General features: G+C 37.9%; 1 protein-coding gene and 1 non-coding gene across 23 annotated transcripts in view; one reads left to right on the top strand and one right to left on the bottom strand.

Moving 5' to 3' along the window:
• MLLT10 (MLLT10 histone lysine methyltransferase DOT1L cofactor) overlaps nt 1-26,131 on the bottom strand; it is a 226,161-nt gene that overhangs the window by 74,228 nt on the left and 125,802 nt on the right. For 21 of the 22 annotated variants that reach the window (XM_054522034.2, XM_054522041.2, XM_054522035.2 and 18 more), the window contains 2 exons: nt 20,464-20,559; nt 238-493 (listed from right to left, as the gene is read on the bottom strand). In XM_054522034.2, coding sequence (XP_054378009.1) covers nt 238-493; nt 20,464-20,559 — 352 coding nt within the window. Of the gene's footprint in view, nt 1-237; nt 494-1,889; nt 2,026-20,463; nt 20,560-26,131 lie in introns of those variants that run through there. The other variant, XM_024253479.3, reaches the window with a different exon arrangement.
• On the top strand, nt 9,325-9,431 carry LOC112135283 (U6 spliceosomal RNA). Its single transcript, XR_002916586.1, has one exon. It is a non-coding gene; the product is annotated as a U6 spliceosomal RNA (small nuclear RNA).

Here is a 26,131-nt window from a genome sequence, read left to right as displayed (position 1 = left end):
AAATTACAATTCAACTCTGGAAGCACAAATCATATTATAAAAGGAAAGAAAAAGTCACTATTAAAAAAATTTAATAGGAAACACTATCTTTAAAGTAATCTTACTACAGCAATTAATCATATAATAATCTAGAACATCCATTAGTTATAAGTTCAAAAAAAAACCAATTATTTTACAAAGCATAACTATTATTAACCATCTTAAAAACAAGTATTTTAACTAAAACATCACTAATACCTTGAGGAAAAGGGCTAGCTGCTGACACAGTTGTTCCTGGATTTCTTCCACCACCAGGCTTTCTTCCCCTTTGACCTGAGCTGTGAGCTGAAGATTTCTTCCCTTTGCCCTCTGACCCTCTAGTCTCTGAAACATCTTTTCCACTAGAGGTGTGTGCAGAGACTTCCTGGAAATTTGCATTTGTAAATCGTGCAGTAGTATCTTCCAAGCGCTTCAATGATCCAGATATAGAGTTGTTGCTAGTGCTTGTATAAGTCTAACATTTTGATTCAAAAAGGGAAGGAAAAAGAGTTGATTACATTTTAGTTACAGAAAACAAAGGGTGCCACATTAATAAGAACTTGCAGAATAAACACAAAGTTTCTGTTCTAAAAATAAGTCAGTTCACCTAAGAAAATAATCCAAAAACAATTTAAGTCTATTATAATTACTTAAAAGAAAAGAAAAAGCATAGATAATTTAAAGATGGCTGTTTCAGGATCAAATTGCAACAACTAGTAAAAGTATGTATTAGTTATATTTATGAAGTGACACAGTAATACTGAAGATACTCATTTGTCAAGCAACATCATTTTTTTTTTTAACAATGTCTACACTTCCTAGACATGAAATTAAAATAAGCTTTAGTGTTCAACACAGGAAGGTGACAATAAGGGAACTAAGGTGCTACAAATCCATTAGAGGACCATATCCATGAGTTATAAGGCTAGCGGAGGCCAGAGCAAAACTTTTTAAGGAATTCAGGTGAGGGCCCCTTTGCAAAAAAAAAAAAAAAAAAACAGAAAGATTTGAAACAGAAATCATTTTTCCAATTGTTATGTTGAGGAAAAAGTTATATATCGCAAAGGTAAGATTTTATAACTATCCCTAAAAGTGGTTCTCAATCATTCCCTTGATCTGCATTTGTTAAGGAAAAAAGATGAAGATTTGTATAAATAGTTTCCAGTTTTAGCAATCATTTTTAATACAAGGTATACCCAAATAATGGCGAATAAAATGACTACATGAAAGTGTATTATACCAGATACACATTAATCACCATGTTTTGAAATCAAAGGTTTATAAAGTCCATAAGGGCAAAGATTTTGATTGTTGCCATTAAGTTCACTAAAGTATCGAGGCATGCACAGCATAAAGTTCACTAAGTGCTTGCTACATCATCCGCACTAAATTTTTTGTTGGTTAAGTGAATACTTTTTTATTGTATCTATCTAAAATCTCTGCTATACAAATGAAAAAAATCTGAAAATATGCAAAAGTGAATTTTCCCACATACAGCCACCACTCAACACAATCAGATGAATATGAAAAACGAGAACATTACAATAAAATCAAGTTTCAAAATGGCTGGCATTTTTAGCAAAAACAATTTCAAAAAGAGGAATAAGAAAAGAAATTAAGTGTTTGGAAAACCAAATCTTGCTGCTTTTCTGTCACCCTGTTGCCATCCCCAGCCCCCATCATCTCAGTGCCAATAACAGATATTCATCATTAAATAGAAGAAATATTTCATAAAAACAAAGTACTCCACTATTCTAACAAACTACAATCCACAAACAAGAACAAACGTTTCAAAGTAAGTTTAAAAGGAAAAAAAAAAATCCCATTTTACAAACCAATTACATTTAAGCTGATGAAACTTCATGGCTTACTTTAGAAATATGAACCTTTTCCATGCTGGGCAGGTCAATTTGGAAACCACCCCACCTCATTTTTCAAATACTTTTTCCAATTACTTGAGTTGATCCTGAGGTTCTCCATTCCTCTCACATCTGATCCTTGCATGACCTAGTGAAGTTTAAAAGTCATCTAAGAAAACACAGTGGTGTTCTTCACTCATGTATTTTTGCTCATGTATCAAATAAAGAATGGAGAGAAAATTGGGTAGAGTACTACAAATGGAAATACACTATTCACCTCCACATGACAATCTACATTAGAGATGGTCATTTTTCCCACTTATTTAACAGAACACCCTTGCTCAAACCCTGAAGTATAAATCTGTCCATAAAAACCCATGAAAACATGACATTTGGAAGAAACAGTATTACAAAGAGAGCAATGAATAAAACAATCAAATTTCAGTGACAAAAAATCATATTAAAACCGTAACTGAACATTTTTTAAATGTCCAAACCTATGTTTCAGAACAAAATCAGACTTAATGTGAAAAAAATGAATTTTAGCTTTAGATGTTAACAATTTTTAAATTATACATAATGACACTAACTAAGGCAATGCAGGGTTCATTCAAAGAGAAACCTCTATTTTAATTCCATGTTTAAAAGTGATTTTAAAAGTACTTGTTCCATAATGTGCTGTTGGGACAATATGGCACTAGGGAATTCCATTATAAACATACAATGATCAACTCAAAATCAAAGAAAAGACAGGTAAAAGGAGACCAGAGGGAGGTGGGAGATGGCTGAAAGACACACTATGAGTAAGTAAGCCCAAGACTAAATTCACAAAATCTTGTTTCCTCACTTTTGTATTCTAAATGTCTATCATAGCATGAACATCTCACTGCTCTGAGTGTAATTCTTGTATATAATAATACTTATTTTCAATGCAAATTGGACCACAAAATGCAAACTACTTCATTTGGTGCTCTACTGAAAAATATAAGTTCTTTTTTTGTTGTTGTTCTTTTCTACTGGAGATAAAACTGGATATTTGGCTGTACTGAGAGTCTCTGAAGTGCTGCATAAATACTTTGTTCTACATTGTGATTTACAGGCAACTTAATCTTTTAAAAGGCTAATTCAGAATACGCGTCATTTTTATTTCATGGCCAACTATTAGTCCTAAGATAAGCTGCAACACCAATATACGTACACAACAGCATTAAGTGGGAACAAAAATTATTTACTTCAAACAAAAATTTAAAACTAGAGCCAAAATTAAACAATGACTCTATAACAAATAACCAAAGAAACAGCAGCTATGATTATTCACAAAAGGTATGGTTGCCTCAGATTAGTCTACTAGGCTCTGTCATCTGCATTGGTGACGAGAAGTGGTATGCCTTCAACCATTAGAAAACATAATGTGCTGGTCAAAATTTTAAAATAAAATTGTATACTATTCAAGTGTCCCATAAAAACCACAAACTTTGTACCAAGCCAACCTTGAGACTACAACATGTAAACTACCCAACATAAATCACCAAAAGAATGAGTACCTTAAAAAAAAATAATAGTAACAGTGAGCTGTAGAACAACCTTAAGTAGCCTAATTTACATGCTACTAGAATACTCAAAAAGAATGGGAGGATTAAAATAAATGAACAAAAAATCCCCACAAAACTGAAGAAATAATAGTAGGAAAAATTTAAAAATTGATGGAAAAAAAAACCCCCACAGTTTAAGAACCTCAAGTAACCCAAAGAAAAATAAATATGAAGAAAAGTAAATGAACTCAGTTCATTATCAAATTGCTTATCATTAAAAACCAATGATAAAGAGGAAATGTTACAAGAAACCAGGCTTTTCTTTTTTCTTTTTAAGGATGTCTTACATGCCAAAAACAAAGATTAAGAATGAAAGCAAAATCTTCCCTGAAAACATTCAATCTAGAAAACAAGAGAGTACTAAAAGAAAAAACTGTCAACTTAGAATTCCACAGGCAGCTATTATAAAATATCTTTCTAAAACAAATACAAAATAAAGGCTTTTTTGGATATAAAAGCTGAAAGAACTAATCACTAGCAGACCAACACTACAATAAATGCTAAAAGAACTATTTCAGACAAATAATAAATGAAATGTGAATATACCAAAAAGAAGGAAGAGCATTAGAAATGTTCATTGCTAATGGCAAATACAGTACAGAGAGATGATGATGATGTGAAATTTCTCATCACACCACTCAAAACAGTGTGCAAATTATAATATATTTATTTCTGGAATTTTCCATTCAATATTTTTCAGACCCCAGTTGACTGAAGATAACTGAAACTCTGAAAAGAGATAAGGAAGGAGTAACAGACAGATATAGTAAAAACGGTAAACAATAAAGACTTGTTCATTATTTCACTTTTTTTTTTTTGAGACAGAGTCTCGCTCTGTCGCCAGGCTGGAATACAGTGGTATGATCTCAGCTCACTGCAACCTCCACCTCCCGGGTTCCAACGATTCTCCTGCCTCAGCCTTCCCAGTAGCTGGGACTATAGGCGCCTGCCACCATGCCCAGCTAATTTTTGTATTTTTAGTAGAGAGGGGTTTCACCATGTTGGGCAGGATGGTCTTGATCTCTTGACCTCGTGATCCACGCGCTTCGGCCTCCCAAAGTGCTTGGGGGTACAGGCATGAGCCACCACGCCTGGCCTATTTTAAACTCTTTACAAGACAGATGATGTACAGCAAAAGTAGTAACAATAAATTGTGTTTTATAATATATGTAAAAAAATAAGTGATAAAAATAGCACAAAACCAAAAGGGTAGAAGTATACAGCTACAAGGTTCTTATACTATACGTAAACTAGTATAATATTGCTTGAAGGTAAACTCTGAGAGGCTAACGATGCTATACTGTACTCTCTAAATCAAACAATGCTATATAACAAAAAATTACTACAAATCAGGCAAAACTGAATCATAAAAAAAGTTCAATCAAACATACAGCAGAGATAGAGATAGATAGAGAGAGAGAGACAGAGAGAGAAGGGAAGAGAAATGATGGGCAAAAAGAAAAGGATTAGCAAATGTTAGATTAAAATACAACTACACAGAGGCCAGGTACAGTGGCTCACACTGTAATCCCAGAACTTTTGGAGGCAGGCAGATCAACTAAGGTCAGGAGTTCGAGACCAGCCTGGCCAACATGGTAAAACCCCGTCTCTACCAAAAAATACAAAACTTAGCCACGTGTGGTGGTGTGCACCTGTAGTCTCAGCTAAATCAGGAGACTGAGGTGGGAGATCACTTGAACCCAGGAGGCGGAGGTTGCCGTGAGCCAAGATCAAGCCACTGCACTCCAGTCTGGGAGACAGAGCGAGACTCTGTCTCAATAATAATAATAACAGTATTATAATAAAATACAACCACTCAGAGAATCATATTATATGTAAATTCTCTAAACACCCCAATTAAAAAGCAAAGATTGCAACAATGAATGAATAAACTCAAAACATGACTATACGCTGCCTTAAAAAAACCTATTCTGGCTGGGCGCAGTGGCTCACACCTGTAATCCCAGCTGTTTGGCAGGCGGAGGAGGGTGGATCACCTGAGGTAAGGAGCTGGAGATCAGCCTGACCAACATGGAGAAACCCCGTATCTACTAAAAATACAAAATTAGCCAGGTGTGGTGGCACATACCTGTAATCCCAGCTATTCGGGAGGCTGAGGCAGGAGAATCGCTTAAAACCAGGAGGCGGAGGTTGCGGCGAGCCAAAATCGTGCCATTGCACTCCAGCCTGGGCAACAAGAGTGAACCCCCCCCCTCAAAAACAAATAAACAAACAAAAAAGAAGCCTATTTTAAGTTAAATTAACTTCAGGCCAGGTGCAGTGGCTCGCACCTGTAATCCAGCACTTTAAGAAGCCAAGACAGGTGGATCACTTGAGGCCAAGAGTTCAGGACCAGCCTGGCCAACATGGTGAAACCCCGTCTCTACTAAGCATACAAAAATTAGCCAGGCGTGGTGACGCACACCTGCAATCCCAGCTACTTGGAAGTCTGAGGCAGGAGAATCACTTGAACCCGGGAGGCAGAGGTTGCAGTGAGCTGAGATCATGCTGCTGCACTCCAGCCTGGGTGACAGAGCGAGACTCTATCTCAAAAAAAAAAAAAAAAAAAAGAAAAAGAAAAAAGAAACCTATTTTAAATATAAAGGCACAAAGAAAGTATAAGCATGGGAAAAGAAACATCAAGCTAAAGCTAATCAATAGAAAGCTAAATTCACTATATTAATATCAGCCAGCAGATTTCATAACAAAGAATATTAACAAAATACAGTGGCTTACTCATCAAGAAGATACAAAAATCCTAATTGTTTCTGCACCTAATACCCACCGCTCACAATAATTGACAGAACAAACAGGCAAAAAACGAGTAAGGATACAGACAACTTAATATAAATCAACTTGACCTAATGGACATTTACAGAAAAACTCCACACAACTACAAATGAAGACACATTCATTCTTTTAAAAAACACATAGAGCCGGGCACAGTGGCTCACACCTGTAATCCCAGCACTTTGGGAGGCTGAGGGGGCAGGTCATGAGGTCAAGAGATCAAGACCATCCTGACCAACATGGTGAAACCCTGTCTCTACTAAAAATACAAAAATTAGCTGGGTAAGTCCCAGCTACTCAGGAGGCTGAAACAGGAGAATCGCTTGAACCTGGGAGGCAGAGGCTGTAGTGAGCTGAGATCGTGCCACCGCACTCCAGGACAGAGGGAGACTCTATCTCCACCCCCCACCCCCCCAAAAAAAAACCAAACAAACAAACAAAAAAAAACCACACACATAGAATGTTTAACAAGATAATCCATGTTCTGCATCAAAAAAGTATAAATAAACTTAAAAGGAATGATAATACAAAAATATTAAATTAGAAATCAGTAACAGTGAATATCCAAATATTTCTAAACTAAATAACACACTTTTAAGTAACTCATAGGTCAAAGAAGAAAAGGAAAACCACATAAAGCATTTTTTAAACTAAATAAAAATGAAAACACAACATATCAAAATTCATAAAGCCCTACTTAAGAGAGAAGTTTATATCATGAAATGCCTATACTAGGAATTCTGGTTTCTCGTTGAGCATATAAGGAGCAGAGAGAAGTCTTTGCTCTGCCCTAAAACAAATACAAAGCTCAACAAACTGAAAATCACCAACTCTTATATCAGTGAATTGAGAGGTCACAGGGCAAACTGCTAAACAAAAAATTGGGGCTCATGCCTGTAATTCCAGCACTTTGGGAGGTGGAGGCGGGCGGATCACAAGGTTAGGAGATCGAGACCATCCTGGCTAACAAGGTGAAACCCCGTGTCTACTAAAAAATATTTAAAAATTACCCAGGCATGGTGGCAGGCGCCTGTAGTCCCAGCTACTCGGGAGGCTGAGACAGGAAAATGGTGTGAACCCGGGAGGTGGAGCTTGCAGTGAGCTGAGATTACGCCACTGCACTCCAGCCTGGGTGACAGAGCAAGACTCCGCCTCAAAAAACAAAAACAAAACAAACAAACAAACGAAAACAAAAATTAGCTGGGCATGGTGGCACATGCCTGTAATCCCAGCTACTTGGGAGGCTGAGGCAGGAGAATTACTTGAACCCGGGAAGCAGAGGTTGGAGCCGAGATCACGCCATTGCACTCCAGCCTGGGCAACAAGAGTGAAACGCCGTCCAAAAAAAAAAAAAAAAAGGCACATGTATACATATGTAACAAACCTGCATGTTGTGCACATGTACCCTAGAACTTAAAGTATAATTAAAAAAAAAAAAAAAAACTTACAACTTACCTAAGCAAATCCAGCAGCTGAAACCTCTGCAGGAACCAGTACCAGGGAAAGAAAACCTGAACTATTTTAGTTGATAAACTGCTGGAGGCACAGTGTGGACAAGCCTGAAAAAGAAAACCTCCAGGGGGACCTGGTCTTGGGGGATCCTCACACTTTTGTGAATTTTACCTCTAGGACCTCTAGCAGGCCCACAGAGTGAATACTGGAGAAAGAATCCTCCAGAGATCCCTCCAATAAAGGGGGAAAAGGAACCATTCTGAAATAACCAGAGCTTTCTTTTTCCTAACAAGGCCTGCTATTTAACTATTTAACCAGATTCTAACCTGTGGAGGTTTTTGTCAGAGCCTAACCAACCTAGGGAAGGGAAATGTACAACCTCAGGCGACTCTAACCATCATCGTATCCCACTTGCGGGAGAAAAAAATAACTAAGAAGCCCCCATGCAGTTCACATTCCAGGGGTAGAGGTTCACCTAAAGACTGAAACCTAATTACAGAAGTATAAGATGCCTCCTGTTCCCCACAATTCACTAGTACATTAACTAAAGGCCTATTTGTAGTGCAGTTCCCTTTGCCAGGACATAATGTTCAACTTGAAACAACAACACAAAAGGCAAAAAATACAGTTTAAATAAAGTGAAAAACCATCAGAAACTAAGTCAGACATGGCAGGAATGTTGGAATTATGAGACCAATAATTTTTAAAATCTATGATTAATACGATAAGGAATTTAATGGAAAAGGTAGACAACATGCAAGAACATATGCATAATGAAAGCAAATCAGAAATGCCAGAGACACCAAAAACAAACAGAAATGAAGAATGAATGTCTTTGATGGAATCATCAGCAGAGTGGGACACAACTGAAGAAAAAAATCTCTAAGCTTGAGGATATGACAATAAAAACTTCCAAAATTGAAAAGGAAAGAGAAAAAAGACCGGAAAACAAAAGCAAACAAAATATCCATGAATGCTGGGACACATACAAAACGCATGACATAGTTAAAATGGGAATATGAGGAATAGAAGAAAAGAGAAGCAGCAATATTTGAAATCATAACGTCCAAAAACTTACCCTCGAATAAATGGCAGTAGCCAAACCAGCTATCAAAGAAACTTAGAGGACACCAAGCAAGATAAATGCAAAAAAGGAGGGGGTAAGGGAAGTACACCTCCACGCTCAAAGATTAAAATCCACGAAGGAAGCCAGAGGAAAACACCTTACCCACACAGTCACCAAGTGTAAGAATGATATCTGAATTTGCCTCAGAAAACATGCAATCAATCAAGCAGATAGTGAAATAAAACACTTAAAGTGTGATGAGAGGGTGAAAAAAAAAAGACAAGAAAATGCAATCATATAAAATACTCAATAAAAACCACAAAAGCTGTGAATGACAAAAACAGTAACAAAAATTTAAAAATGAAAAATAGTAATAAATATGGTAGATATTAACCCAATTATATCAATAATCACCTTAAATGGCAATGGTCTAAATATCCCAATTAAAAAATAAAGATTGTCACAGATCCAAAACCAAGCAGCAACTACATGTTGTCTACAGGAAACCTACTTTAAATATAAAGACATGTAGAGTTTAAAGGAAATCGTGCTCGCTTTGGCAGCACACATACAAAAATTAGAATGATACAGAGAAGATCAGTAGGACCCCTGTGCAAGGGTGACACGCAAATTCGTGAAGGGTTCCATATAAAAATAAATAAATAAAAAGGAAATGGAGAAAGATATACCATGCTAATGCTAATTTTTAAAAAGCAGAAATACTATATTAATTATGAACAGAACAGACTCAGAGCAAAGAAAGTTATCAGGACTAAAGAGAGTAATAAAATAAGATACAGGTGTTAATACTTCAAAACGACATAACAATCCTTAATGTGTATGGACTAACAAAAGAAGTCAAAATATATGAAGCAAAAACTGATAGAAATTGATACTGCAGCCAGAAATTAACAGATACACTAGTGAGAAAATCAGTTAAGGACACAGCTGAGCTCAACAGTACTATCAATCAACTGTATATAATTGACATCTGTAGACTACTTCGTCCAACAACAGCAGATGACACATTCTTCTATTCTCCAGCTTACATGGAACACTAACCAAGACAGACCACATTCTAGACCATAAAACACACCTTAACAAATTTTAAAGAATAGAAATCATACAGTGTGCCTTGCTCTCTCAGACCACAATGAAATTAAATCAGAAATCAATACCAGAAAGGTGGCCATAAATCCAAAAACACATGGAGATTAAACAAGACACTTCTAAACAACATATAAGTAAAATAATAAAGAGAAATTTAAAAATATTTGAAACTAAATGAAAATAAAACTTATAAAAATTTGTCAGATGCTGGGAAAGCAGCGTTTAAAGAGGAATTTATTGCACTGAATGTATATATTGGAAAAGAAGATAGAAGAACAATAATCTTCTTTTTTTTTTTTTTTTTTTGTGAGATAGAGTTTTGCTCTTGTCACCCACCCAGACTAGAGTGCAATGGCGCTATCTTGGCTCACTGCAAACTCCACCTCCTGGGTTCAAGTGATTCCCTGCCTCAGCCTCCTGAGTAGCTGGGATTACAGGCATCCGGCACCACACCCAGCTAATTTTTGTATTTTTAGTAGATACGGGGGCTTCACCATGTTGGCCAGGCTGGTCTTGAACTCCTGACCTCAGGGGATCCACCACATCTGGCTTTTTTTTTTTTTTTTTGAGATGGAGTCTTGCTCTGTCACCCACGCTGGAGTGCAGTGGTGAGATCTCGTGTCACTGCAACCTCCGCGTCTCGGGTTCAAGTGCTTCTCCTGCCTCAGCCTCCCGAGTAGCTGGGACTACGGGCCTGCACCACCACGCCCGGCTAATTTTTGTATTTTTAGTAGACAAAGAGTTTCTCCATGTTGGCCAGGCTGGTCCGGAATCCCTGACCTCAAGTGATCTGCCTGCCTCAGCCTCCTAACGTGCTGGGATACAGGCATGAGCCACCGCGCCTGGCCTTAATCTTCAAAATAGTAGAAAAAGAAGAGCCAATTAAGCCCAATGTAAGCAAACAAATAAAAATTAAAGTGGCCAGGCATGGTGGCTCACGCCTGTAATCCCAGCACTTTGGTGGGTTAAGGGGGGGCAAATGGCTTAAGCCCAGGAGTTCAAGACCAGCCTAGGCAACATGCGAAACTTATCTCTATAAAAAATTATAAGAAAAAATTAGATGGGCATGGTGGTGTGTACCTCTAGTCTCAGCTGATCAGGAGGCTGAGGTGGGAGTATGCTTGGGCCTGGGAGGTCAAGGCTGCAATGAACCACTGCACTCCAGCCCGGGCAACAGAGCAAGACTCTCTCAAAAAAAGTTTAGGCAAGGTGGCACGATACAAAATAAACACAGAAATTTCAACAGGATTTTTATACACTAGCAAGGAACAATCATCACTGTGGTAAGCTCCAAAGAAATGAATAGATGGTTCGTTCAAACCTGTTGAGATCTAACATGGACGGGCTGAAGAAGAGGAACAAAAAGAGCAAGACTAAGGCCAGGCATTGTGGCTCACCTGTAATCCCAGCACTTTGGGAGGCCAAGGCAGGTGGATCACCTGAGTTCAGGAGTTCGAGACCAGCCTGGCCAACATGGTTAAACCTTATCTCTACTAAAAATACAAAAATTAGCCAGGCGTGGTGGTGGGCGTCTATAATTCCAGCTACTCAGGAGGGTGAGGCAGGAGAATCCCTTGAACCCAGGAGGCAAAGACTGCAGTGAGCCGAGATCACACCACTGCACTCCAACCCTGCCAACAAAGCAAGAATCCGTCTCAAAAAAAAAAAAAAAAAAAAAAAGCAAGAGTAAGAAGAGCAAAGTAGCCCAGGGAAGGGCACCAACTTTCCTGCTTTCACCAACGAACCATTGAATTGCTATTTTTTCTTTGGTTTTTACGTTTTGCCTCAAACCTAGGTTTCTGTTTCTCTACAGTAACTTTTTTTATGGTCATTCTGGAGAGAAGAAGGGCTGCAATGTTCACACATTAGTTGTGATAAGAAGCCAGTTTATTTTAGATTTGGCTAACCAGTCTGGGCTGCGTGACTATATACTCCTGAATTATAGTTTTAAAAGCTTGTAAAAGAAAACACAAAAAAATTCATAAACTAAATTTCATAAAGAATGTCTGCTCTTCAAAAGATTAAAAGAATGAAAATATAAGCCACAGAGTGACATAAATATCTGCAAATATGTATCTGATAAAGGACCTGCATCCAGAATACATACTCTCACGAAAGTCAGTAACAAGAAAACAAGCCAATAAAAAAAAGCAGGTTGGTGGGGAGATCTTAATAAACACTTCACCAAAAATAACAAATAACAAATATGCACATAAAAAGATATTGGCTAAGCACAGTGGCTCATGCCTGTAATCGCAGCACTTTGGGAGGCCGAGGAGGGTGGATCACGAGGTCCGGAGACTGAGACCATCCTGGCTAACACAGCGAAACCCCATCTCTACTAAAAAAATACAAAAAAATTAGCCGGGCGTGGTGGTGGGCGCCTGTAGTCCCAGCTACTCGGGAGGCTGAGGCAGGAGAATGCATTAACCCAAGAGGCAGAGGTTGCAGTGAGCCAAGATTGCACAACTGCACTCCAGCCTGGGCGACAGAGCGAGACTCCGTCACACATACAAAAAAAGCATATACCTACCATGGTGAGTCACACCTACCATGTGGCCCAACCATTCCACTCCTTGGTATTCATGCAAGAGAAATAAAAACATATATCTTATAAGATTTATACAATATTTATGGTAGCTTTATTTGTAACAGCCCAAAACTGAAAACAACCTGAATGTCCATCAGTTGTTGAATGGATAAGCAAATTATAGTATATCCATACATAGAATTGTAGTCAGCCAAAAAATGAACTATTAAAATATACAACAAGAAAAAATCTTAAAATAATTATGCTGAAAGATGCCAGACAGAAAAAGCATACATACTGTATGTTTCCATTTTTTAACATTACAGAAAATTCAAACTAATTTAAAGTGACAAAAAGCAGATCAGTAGTTGCTTGGGGAGGGATGTGAAGACAGGGAAAAGGAGATTAAAAGAATTCACAAGGAAACTCTTGCCTGTGATTGTGATGGTAGTTTCACTAATGTGTACATATGTCAAAATGTTATCAATGTTCCTATTTTAAATATGTGCAATGTATCGTGTATATTTATGATATATTAGACTTTTGAATAACTTATGGTCCTAAGATTGTGTGTGTGTGTATTTCCTTCAAAATTAAATTTACTTTTTAAAAAAGCTTAACTTTTAAATATTATTGTGTTGTGTTGTAAAAATACAAGGAAAGAACAAAAAGATAAAGTGACTCAATAAAAAAGATTAAATCTCCACTTGGATTTCATTATAACTTCAAAGTTCTAAAGATTTCTTTAAAAGATGATCCTTAAAGAAACATTAAAATTTTTAAATTACACATAAAAATTAACTTATTTTACCAAAAATTTTCTCCTGAAAGTCTTAAAAAATCAGTACAAAATTTAACAGCTAATTGAAAAGATTTACTTAAAATCAGGTTCTCCTTTATCCTCTTTTAAAAAATGTTGCAAAGAAAAAGAGACAAAAACCTGATCACGTATCTCTGGTGCACAAAAACCTTCCTTAAAACAAACAAAAACTGTACTTTAAAAGCTAAATTACCTCAAAATTCAAACAACTAAAAATTGTGAGCTATTTATAATGACACTCAGAAACAACTAAGTCTTCTAATAATAATGAAAGGTAATGTGTGTTAAAGATTGCTTTTAACAAGGTGTGAGGTTCAATTTTGTCAATTTAAAAAGAGAACTGTGGCTTATAAGCATCTACGAATTTCTTTACCAAAATAACATTGACAGCAAGCAAATCTCTATCAGGTCAAAACGAAGACTTTCTCCCCTTTTCTTTTTCTTTTCTTTTCTTTTTTTTCTTTTTTTTTTTTTTTTTTGAGATAGAGTCTCGCTCTGTCACCCGGTCTGGAGTGCAGTGGTACCATCATCTTGGCTCACTGCAACCTCGGCCTCTGGGGTTCAAGCAATTCTCCTGCCTCAGCCTCTTAAGTAGCTGGGATTATAGGCACATGCCACCATACCCAGCTAATTTTTTGTATTTTTAGTAGTAGAGACAGGGTTTCATCATGTTGACCAGGCTGGTCTCAAACTCCTGGCCTCAAATGATCCACCCACCTCGGCCTTCCGAAGTGCTGGAATTATAGGCGTGAGCTACCCCACCTGTCATCTCCCCTTTTTTTCCTTGGCAATATCCTCTCCTACCATGGGAAGAAGAAAACTAGTTTGAAGTGCTCAGAAAGACTATAAATTGGGGAAATCAGGGGAGTAACCACACTTTCCTAAAAACATAAGCTGTCTCTACTTGTTTTGTCATATTAAAGGACTCCCTACATCAAGTTCCTGCAGACACAGAATCCTATGTGTTCCATCTAATCATCTTTTACCTAAGAACGGAAATCCCCCAATCATAGAAACAAAGAGCTATGGTTTCTGGAAAAGACACTTACACTTTTACTCCCCCTGATAATAATCTTAGTGAACAATGCTTATGTATCACCGGTGGTCCACCACCATCATTACCAAAGATTTGTGTGAAAATACTACACTAGTAAATTATAGTTGCAATATTTAAAAGGTGATAGTGATAACACATTAATAACATAATATTGAAGTAGATACTTGTTGCTAATTTCTAGTTTTAAAACATTTATATGCAAAAGGGTTAAAGGTTAGTCACAGAAAAAGTGCACTAAAAAATATGAGGCAGTATAATCTAAGTTAATAAAGAAATAAATGAAACAGAATTTTTTACTAAGGAGTAAGAGATGGTAAACTAAGATTAAAAATGTGCAAACACTACATGATACAGACATTTAAAAATTACAGTAGTGAATTAAAGTTCCCTTGACTTTCAATTTAAGTGTGCTCTACCATCATCAACCATGGAGTCTACACATTGTGTACATGTATCAAAATATTACATGTACCTCCAAAATATGTACAACTACGATATATCAATAATTTTTAAAAACTCATATAGTCTAGAAGGAACCCTAAAGTTCTGGGTAAAACAGCCTTTCTTTCCCTGACCTATCCCTATCTTTCCATCAAGAGAAGATAAGAGTGTGGTGAAACCACCGTTCCCCAAAAAGGAACCTATGACTGAAGTCTTCTACCAGCCATCAGGATCAAGAAGGAGCCCATACTACCTCTCTACCCGACCTCTTCAAACACTCAAGGCCTCATCTTATTTGCCTGAAGTCTACCAGGGTCAATCTGATAATGACTTTCTCCCTGTTTTTATGTCAGTCATCAAAAGACTCCTGGTCCATCCTCACCTACCTCATCCCTACACAGTTGTGAACCTCCCCTATTATGTCCACACCTGCCACCCCTCCTTCAACAGCTGAAAGTCTTCCACTGTGCTCTGAGAACAAGGTGCAATGTACCCCACCCTTTTCTCTGAACATCTCCTCTGATTCTTGTTCCAACAAAAACTTAGATCGACCCTGAAACCCACTGTTTACTCTGTAGCTATCTCAACGTTACTTTGCTCGCACAGCTCTTGTATCACTGGGTATGGAGATGAGGTAGGTTTCCTCATTCCTCAATGTTAATTCTACAACTCTCTAAAACCTTCCAGCAAAAAAATTTCAAGTCACCAGACATTAGCAACCATTAGGTCTCATCATTAGGGTAGGATACAGCAAACTACAGGCCCTCTAGTTATCCACCTGTTTTTGTATAGCTCAACAGCTAAGAATGATTTTAATACATTTAAATGGCTTTTTAAAAAAAATCAAAAGAAGACTGTTTCATAACACATCAAAACTATATAAAATTTAAGTTCCAGTGTCCACAAATAAAGTTTTGCTGGAACACTGCCACATCCGCTTGTTTAAAAATTGTCTATGACTACGTTGTTCTACAGCAGCAAAGGTCTGAGTATTAAAAAGAGCCAGTATGGCCTACAAAACCTAAAATACTTAGTATTCAGCCCCTGACAGAAAAAGTTTGCCAACCGCTGCCTTAGGATCTACATTACTGTCAGTCTTCGACACTACTGTTATTTTACTTCTTAGAGAATTCAATATACATCTAGACAATCTTTTATAACCTCCAGTCTCTCTGTTCCTTGACAGCCTCTCTTCCAATGATCTTGTCTTTTCTGCCCTACATCAGCCCCTCATGCCCTGATCATCACATCCTAGAGTCTGATATGATTACATAATCTCAAACCCTCAATAATCTCCATTTCATATATCCTACTCTTAAATACCACTTCATATTTCTAATTCACTCTTCACTACTCCAACAATCTTTGAGGTCTTACTGAGTTGCCCAGGCTGGTCTCAAACTCCTGGGCTCAAGCAATCCTCCTGCCTCAGCCTCCCAAAGTACTGAAATTACAGGCATGAGCCACCATGCGCAGCCTTCAACAATCCTTTAATTTCACCAGAAACCATTAACCAGTATATACTATCCCTCATCTATTGTCCTCATTTCCCTACCCACTGGGTTTAAATATAATGATCCATCATTATAATCCCCCTAGCATTTACCCTCACTCATTCGCTATATTCAGATGGTAAAATAACAACCTGACCAAACCCTACTCTGTGCCCACATCCATAGAGATGGACAAGAATAGAGAAAAACAAAAAGCTGTATAAATCTGCCTCACCTTTAAGTCTTGCCCATGAACCTTCAGGTGGAACATTGTGACTACCCAGAAATCATAGTAAACATCGTGGTAATTTTCTTTTGCATTATTATAGTTAACTACCTCATGCTTTTTTTCTTCGCTCAAATCTCTAATACTCCTCAAATCGTCACAACTAAAAGCATCACTTCTTACTTCTCTACTAAAGATACAAAAAATCCGAAAAACTTCTGGATTTACCACAAGATATTTTCCCCAAAATCCCATCCCTTTTCATATTCTAGGGGACATCACTGTGGCAATATTCCTGTCTTTTCTATCATTTCATTATTCCTCCTCTCTACTGAATCATTCCTATTGGTGTACCTAACATCCTATTATTTATCTTATTTTTAAAATACCCTTCATTATCTCCACTTCCCTAACCTATTCTTCTGCTCCTCTTCATAGCAAAGCTCCTCATTTATACACACTGTCTGACTTTTCTCCCCCATTCTCTCTATAAAGCACTCCAATCAGGCTTTTGCCTCAATCAGTACTTTAAAACTGTTCAAGGTTAGTAATGACCTCCAAATGACTAAAACGGCTAGTCCTTAATATATGACACAGTTCACTTATCCCCACCTTTCTTTAACTTGGCTTCCAGCATACCACATCCTATTAGTTTTCTTCCAAACTCTACCCTCTTCTCAGTCTCCTTTCTTGGTTGTACCTCCTCTTCCAGACCTTTCGACACAGGAGGTCCTGGGCCTCCTAAGGCCTATTTCTCTACCTGCACTCACTTCTCCCTTAGTGGTATCATTCAGTCTTGTGGCTTTAAATAACTCCATATGCATATAATTCCCACATTTAGTATCCAAAGTTGAGACCTCTTTTCTGAATACCAGACTAGGTATCCAACTGGCTAGCCAGCATATCTACTTAGATGTCTAATATTAATAGATATATCTCAACCCCAACATATCTGTGGTAGGCAGGATAGCACCCCTCAACCAAGATGTCCACATTCTAATCCCTGAAACCTGTGAATATGTTATATTACATGGCAAAAGAGGCTTTGCAGATGTAATTAAACTTAAGGATTTTATGTTTTTATTTATTTTTAATTATTATTATACTTTAAGTTTTAGGGTACATGTGCACAATGTGCAGGTTAGTTACATATGTATACATGTGCCATGCTGGTGTGCTGCACCCATTCACTCGTCATTTAGCATTAGGTATATCTCCTAATGCTATCCCTCCCTCCTCCCCTCACCTCACAACAGTCCCCAGAGTGTGATGTTCCCCTTCCTGTGTCCATGTGTTCTCATTGTTAATTCCCATCTATGAGTGAGAACATGTGGTGTTTGGTTTTTTGTCCTTGTGATAGTTTACTGAGAATGATGATTTCCAATTTCATCCATGTCCCTACAAACGACAAGAACTCATCATTTTTTATGGCTGCATAGTATTCCATGGTGCATATGTGCCACATTTTCTTAATCCAGTCTATCATTGTTGGACATTTGGGTTGGTTCCAAGTCTTTGCTATTGTGAATAGTGCTGCAATAAACATATGTGTGCATAGGCATGGGCAAGGACTTCATGTCTAAAACACCAAAAGCAATGGCAACAAAAGCCAAAATTGACTAATGGGATCTAATTAAACTAAAGAGCTTCTGCACAGCAAAAGAAACTACCATCAGAGTGAACAGGCAACCTACAAAATGGAAGAAAATTTTCACAACCTACTCATCTGACAGAGGGCTAATATTCAGAATCTACAATGAACTCAAACAAATTTACAAGAAAAAAACAACCCCATCAAAAAGTGGGCGAAGGATATGAACAGACACTTCTCAAAAGAAGACATTTATGCAGCCAAAAGACACATGAAAAAATGCTTATCATCACTGGCCATCAGAGAAATGCAAATCAAAACCACAATGAGATACCATCTCACACCAGTTAGAATGGCGATCATTAAAAAGTCAGGAAACAACAGGTGCTGGAGAGGATGTGGAGAAATAGGAACACTTTTACACTGTTGGTGGGACTGTAAACTAGTTCAACCATTGTGGAAGTCAGTGTGGCGATTCCTCAGGGATCTAGAACTAGAAATACCATTTGACCCAGCCATCCCATTACTGGGTATATACCCAAAGGACTATAAATCATGCTGCTATAAAGACACATGCACACATATGTTTATTAAACTTAAGGATTTTAAAATGGGACATTATCTTGGACTTTCCAGGTAGACCCAATCTAATCACATGAGCTTAAAAAGAGAACTTTCTCCAGCTAAAAGCAAAAGAGATGCAAAAAAAAAATTCCAAGTGTAAGAGGAATTCAACATGCCATTGCTACCTATGAGATGGAGGGGATCATGTGACAATGGCACAAGGAAACAAAAAGAGGCTCTAGAAGCCAAGGGCTGACCCCCACTTGACAGGCAGCAAAGAAATGGGCACCTCAGTCCTACAACCAATCACAAGGAACCAAATTTTGCCAATAACCTGACCCAGCATATAAGCAGATTCATTCTGCCAATAACCTGACGAACGGTAGAAACAGATTTTCAGATAAGAACCCAGACCATCCAACACCTTGATTTTGGCCTTGAGAGACCCTAATTAGAGGAAACAGCTGAGTCCACCCAGACTTCTGGCCTACAGAACAACGACTAGTAAGTTTATGTTGTTTTAAACTGGTATATTGTAGTAATTGCATCTGCAATAGAAAACTAAAACCACATCCCAAACTGAATTCCTTTCTTTCCCCTCAACCTGCTATGCCCACAGTCTTTCCCCTCTTTGTTAACTGTGACTCTATACCTTCTAGTGATCTGACCCAAAATCTCTGGAATCATCCATGGATCCTCTCTTTCTCATATGCCTCTAACTTATCTGTAAGAAAGTCAGGTGGGCTTTGTATGTATTCAGAATCTGATCACCTATCACTACCTCTGTTGTTACCACCATCTCTCTCTGGATGACTGCATACCTTGCTAATGGCCTCTCTGCTTCCATTCTGACTTTCCACAGCCTGCCCAAAACAAAGCAGCCAGAGCTACTTTCAAAACCTAAGTCAGACCATGTTACATCTCAATTCAGAAACCTCCAATAGCTCACTTTTTGATCAAACTAAACACAAAGTCTTTACACTGGTTTATACCGCTTTGCATAATGGGTTCCTCACCCTAGACTCATCTCCTACTGCATTTCCCGACTTACTTATTCTGTCCCAGTCTCCCTCTGTTTTCATATTAACCACAAGATAATAATCCTAATAATACTTAATATTTACTAATTCTCACTATGAACCAAATACTGTTCTAACTGCTTTACATGTATTCTGTCATTCAATTTCATTAATAATTTCCCCCACTTTACAAATGATATAATTGAGTTAACCAAGGTTAATTTACCTAAACACTCAATCAGTAAGTGGGGAGGACAGAATTCAAAATCTCAGGTGAATGAAGTCCACCCACAGCCAAAATACTCTGTCTCAATGATGGTTCCCACTTGTTATCCTTACTTAACAACAGGCTTTGGAGACAAGCACAGAATAAACAGAAGGTAGAATAAGGTAAGAAATGAGAATTCAGGCCAGGAGCGGTGGCTCTCGCCTGTAATCCCAGCACTTTGGGAGGCTGAGGTGGGCAGATCACAAGGTCAGGAGATCGAGACCATCCTGGCTAACACAGTGAAACCCCGTCTCTACTAAAGATACAAAAAATTAGCCAGGCGCAGTGGCACGCGCCTGTAGTCCCAGCTACTCGGGAGTCTGAGGCAGAAGAATCACTTGAACCAGGTAAGTGGAGGTTACAGTGAGCTGAGATTGTGCCAAGGCACTCCAGCCTGGGTGACAGAGCGAGACTCCATCTCAAAAAAAAAAAGAAATGAAAATTCTAAGTGCCTGATATGTGGTTGAAAAGCTGGGAAAAGTTAGGGAATGAAAACAGTTTTTAGAGGTGAAAATCAGCACAATAACTACTTATTACATAAAACAAAATATGATACTTAAAACTTACTTTTTCTGTAGTAACAGTCAAGGATGGAACCAATGCAGGTGATGGTTCTGGCTGCTTCTTGTGTTTTTGTTTGTGTTTGTCCTTCTCTTTATATTTCTAAAAACGAATATAAGTAAAATCCAATTTAAATTTGAACTATAACCCCGTATATACAACAGAGATTTTTTTATAACTAGTAATTTCAAATATTAACAAATACTTCTGTCAAAAATCACTTCCTCTGATCATCGTGTTGTTTTATAAACAAGTAATACTAGTGTGAGTTTCTTTTTAAGTAAGTGCAGCTTTTTTCTTCTTGATAAGTCTGAAATAATACTAATAAACAACTGAAGTCTGTAATTATTTGCTACATTTACATTCAGCAAAATATACACTTTTTCTCCTTAAAAACACCAAATATGGCCGGGCATGGTGGCTCACACCTGTAATCCCAGCACTTTGGGAAGCTGAAGCGGGCGGATCATGAGGCCAGGAGTTTAGGATCAGCCTGACCAACACGGTGAAACCCCATCTCTACTAAAAATACAAAAATTAGCTGGGCATGGTGGTAGCACGCCTGTAATCCCAGCTACTCAGGATGCTGAGGCAGGAGAATCGCTTGAACCCAGGAGGTGGAGGTTGTGGTAAGCCAAGATCGTGCCACTGCACCCGAGCCTGGGCAACAGTGTGAGGCTCTGTCTCAACAACAACAACAACAACAACAAAAAACCACCAAATACTTTTGTGAACATTTTAAAATAGTACTTTAAAGTTTACATAGCACTTCACATCTGAACAGTACCAGATTTTTCTCTACCATGCATGAGAATTTCTTCAGAAACTAGAGGCACAGAAACTCCAGCAAAAAATTATTTCCTGGGTTTACTCAAAAAAATAGATGAATTAGTTATCTCTAATAAAAAATTTTAGATAAAGTTAGGGTGTGCTATAAAGTGCTAAAACTGATGACTGAAATATAAAAAGGAATTCAATAAAATAAAAAAATTAATTACATATTGGAAGTCCAACTTAATGTCAGATAATTTTAACCAAAATGTTCTGTTGTTTGAATCACTACATTACAAAAACAGTATTGGGTGTGAAATTTACTATTTAAAGAGTTCGTTGAATTTGTTTATTTCTCATGAAGCTTAAATCAGACCATTGAGGGCCCTTAATCTTTTCAAGTCATGAAAGATTGGTATCATTGTCATCCTAAAAAGGTTTACACACAAGCAGAACACAATGCATACAAATCAAAGATAGATGTTTTACTTTAATACCCCCAAAATACTGCCATTTTTTTTGCTTTTAATTCCTGATCTAAGTACGTTAAGATATTTTCAGGCTGCAGTGTTAGTACTTTAGCAACAGTAAATGTAAATTAACACAATAATACTCTTTTCTTTTCTTTTTGAAACAGGGCCTCGCTCTGTCACTCAGGCTGGAGTGCAGTGGTAGGATCACAGCTCACTACAGCCTCAACCTCCTAGGCTCAAGCAATCCTCTCACCTCAGCCTCCCAAGTAGTCAGGACTATAGGCACATGCCACCACACAAGGCTTTTTTTAATACGTATTTTTTTTTTTATTTTTGAGAGTGCAGTGGTGTGATTTTGGCTCACGGCAGCCTCAGCCTCCCGAGTAGCTGGGACTACAGGCATGTGCCACCAGGCCTGGCTACAGGCTAATTTTTTATTTTACTTTTTGTAGAGACAGGGGTCTCACTATGTTGCCCAGAGTGTTCTTCCCACCCAATAATGCTTCTAATTCAGACTTTTTAGGAAACATTTTTATCCTAAAGTTATTTTGATTGTGGCAGATAATGACTCCTCAAAGAATCATGCCATATTCTCTGCAACGGATTATCACTGCTCTCCTCATCCTAAGACATCCTCTTCTCCACTCCCTTGAATCTGGGTTAACCTTATGACTTGCGTTACTCAACAAGATGTGGCAGAAGTGACGGTGTACAAGCCCAAGAACCTGGAGATTTAAAAAGTCTTCATGGCTTCCACCTCTGCCACCTCAGTTATCAGCCACCATGTAAAGAATCATTCCACACTCTCCTCATAGAGAGGCCAAATGGAGAATGACATCACATGGTGAACTGAGGTACTCTAGCCTATAGCCAGCAGCGCCCAGCGCCAGACATGTGAATAAGACCAACACTGACCACCCAGCTAGCCACCAGCTTAATGAATCCTCATGAGTAAATCCGACAGATACCACATGGAAGAAAGATAAATCATCCCTGCTGAGCCCACCGGTTAATAAGCCACTAAAAGTCGTGGAGTGGTTTAAAGCAACAGTGTAACTGAAACCAGAGTAGAATACACGATTGGGTCATAGGGGCTAAAGAAAGCACAAACTAAAAACAACAATACAGGCCAGGCACACTGGCTCACACCTGTAATCCCGGCACTTTGGGAAGCCAAGGCAGGAGGTTCACTTAAGCCAAGGAGTTCAAGACCAACCTGGGAAACATAGGGAGACCCCATCTCTACAAAAAAAAATAAAAAATTTAGCCAAGTGTGGTGGCGTAAACCTGTGGTCCCAGCTACTAGGAGGGCCAAGGTGGGAGGACTGCTTGAGCCTGGAAGGTTGAGGCTGCAGTGAACTGTAATCATACCACTGCACTCCAACCTGGGTGACAGAGTGATACCCCATTTATTTAAAAAAACAAAAGTAACAATATTAGGATTTTTGTATGTTAATACATTGATATGGTTTCGCTGTTTCTTCACCCAAATCTCATCTTGAATTGTGGGTCCCACAATCCCCGCGTGTCATGGGAGGGACTTCGTAGGAGGTAATTGAATCACAGGGGTGGGTTTTTCCTGTGCTGTTCTCATGATAGTGAATAAATCTCATGAGAGCTGATGGTTTTATAAAGGGCAGTTCCCCTGCACATTGTCTCCTGCCTGCCGCCACGTAAGACTTCACTTTACTCCTCCTTCGCCTCCTGCCATAATTGTGAGGCCTCCCCAGCCATGTGCAAGTGTGAGACCATTAAACCTCTTTTTCTATAAAATTACCCAGTCTCACATATTTCTTCATAGCAGTATGAAAATGGGCAACTACACACACCAAAATAACAAATTTATACATTCTAGTCTATGAAGTTCAAATGATCCTGGTCTTTAAGTGTTATATCATTGTTTTTCTCCCTATAAAGATAATTAAGAAGCCTTTCTATCCTCCTTTACTCTATATATTCTACTTCCCATTCTGGGCTTTGTTCTTCAAGGTTATAAGAGCTGACATACTTTAATGGTGAATGATCCTGAATAACAAAAAAGTAAACAAACAAACCCTAACAACTTGCAAAACAAATGAGAGTAAAAGGCAAAAAATACACATGTACATGTGTGAAAATATACAACATAGAGACGTAAAAAAATCATACAAAGCAAATCATGGAACAATAAAGAACTCTGGTCCTCTGTGATACGTCAAGAAATGTATCCTGCAATGAGCATTACAAGTGTTCACTGGAACACACTGTGCATGGCTTATATCCATATGAACAGCCTATCAAATGTGAATCAAAGAAGTCTAATGACTGTCACTAAAAACACAGGTTGATTTAAACAGATTAAGAAAGGGAAAACCCAGGAAAAGAGTCAATTATATATGAAAATTTAGTATATGATAAAGAGGAGGTTCCAAATCAGAAGGCAAAGACTAAAATTACTTAATAATGGTACTAGAACTGGTTCAAATTTAGGGGGAAATATCTTAGACAAAATAAAACAAAATCCACATGGGTTAAAGGGTTAAGTAAAAATTAAAATAACATCAAAGTCAGCTAGGAAGTATTTTTAAAGTATCTGACTTTAAGGAAGGAAAGACTTTTCTAACCGCCCCCAAAAAATAAAAAAAACAGAAAGGGAAAACACAGATTTAGCTATACAAATTAAAAAACAAATCATTAAAAAACAAAAACCAAACTGGGAAGACAGTAAAATTAAAAATTCTGTATTTTAATTGTTTAAATTTTTTAATAAATAAGAAAATACGTATGCCATTGGACATGACTGGGCAATTCCAAAAAAAAAAAAAAAAAGAGCCAGTAAACAGCAACAGAAACATGCAACCCAAGTATTAAAACAACTAAAGGTAGTATTTTTCTCCTATATAGTGACCAAAGTTGTTGGGTTTTGTTTTTAATGACAAGATCTAATACTGCCTAGGGAAATGAGCACTTGCATACATTACTAGAGAAAATGTAAACATATAAAGAACACTTATTTTTGTTCTTAAAGAGACTGGGTCTTGCTATTTTCCCCAGGCTGGCCTTGAAGTCCTGGGCTCAAAGGATCCTTCTGCCTTAGCCTCCCAAATATCTGGGACTATTGGCACACACTACCGAGCCAAGCTGACAATTTTTAAAACAAGAGTTAGAAACTATAAAAATACTCATACCATGTGACCTAGTAATTTCACATCTAGCAAGGTGTACAAAGATTTAAATACAGTTTATCATACTTCTATTTGCAATGCGGGGAAAAATGGAAACAACTTGTCCAACAACAGAGGTGTGCTTCAAAAAAAATCATTATGCAAGCATATAATGGCCATTAAAATAAGTCACAGATGGCCAGGGGCAGTGGCTCATGCCTGTAATCCCAGCACTTTGGGAGGCCGAGGTGGGTGGATCACGAGGTCGGGAGACCGAGACCATCCTGGCTAAGACGGTGAAACCCTGTCTCTACTAAAAATACAAAAGATTAGTCGGGCGTGGTGGTGGGCGCCTGTAGTCCCAGCTACTCAGGAGGCTGAGGCAGAAGAATGGCATCAACTTGGGAGGCGGAGCTTGCAGTGAGCCCAGATCACGCCACTGCACTCCAGCCTGGGCGACAGAGCGAGACCCTGTCTCAAAAAAAAAAAAAAAAAAAAATTAATAGTCAGAGATTTCGGAAAACTGTTAATAGATGAGCTTTGTCTGTAGTTCACAGATTACATATGTACTCTTCAAAACTGTGAATTCCCCTTGGCCTGAAGATATGAACTTACAAGTATTCTCTTCACTGCTTGTTAGGTCAAGACAGCCAACGTCACTCTCAGTTGAATCAGTATGTATAATTAGCAATACAAAATGAGAACTGTAAAAGTTTATATTTTATAAATACACATGATATCTTAATCCTTAAAATAGTCCTGTGAGAAAAATTCTATTTATTATTTTTTTTACAGAAAGGTATGGCTTAAACAAGCACAAGGTAGACTCTTATCTACCCCCCCAAAAAAAGCATAACCAAAACGTAAAAAAAAAAAAAAGTTTTCAAAATTTAAAGAAAGTAGGTAAGGTACCCATGATGAAAATCAAGAGCGAGGAGAAAAAAAGAAAGGACAGAAACAAAAGGGAGAGAAAAGTTTATAATAATAAGATTACCAAATAGTTTCAAGGAAATCAATGCAGCAGCATTTGCTCTCTGTAATGAACCTAAATGTTAAACTGGGTTTAGTTCCAAAATGAACTGCTTTCCCCGTAAAGAAGCTAAAGACAGTTATACAGGAGAGGGGTTTTTTTGTTTTTGTTTTCTTTTTTGGGACAGAGTCTCACTCTGTTGCCAGGCTGGAGTGTGGTGGTGTGATCTCAACTCACTGCAACCTCTGCCTCCCAGGTTCAAGCAATTATCACGCCTACAGCCATCCATGTAGGTGGGATTACAGGTGTCTACCACC

This window comes from Pongo abelii, chromosome 8 (assembly GCF_028885655.2).
Source record: "Pongo abelii isolate AG06213 chromosome 8, NHGRI_mPonAbe1-v2.0_pri, whole genome shotgun sequence".
In the NCBI taxonomy this organism is placed as follows: domain Eukaryota; kingdom Metazoa; phylum Chordata; class Mammalia; order Primates; family Hominidae; genus Pongo; species Pongo abelii.
Note: the sequence above shows the minus strand (reverse complement) of the source record. Positions and strands in the feature narration are given on the sequence as shown.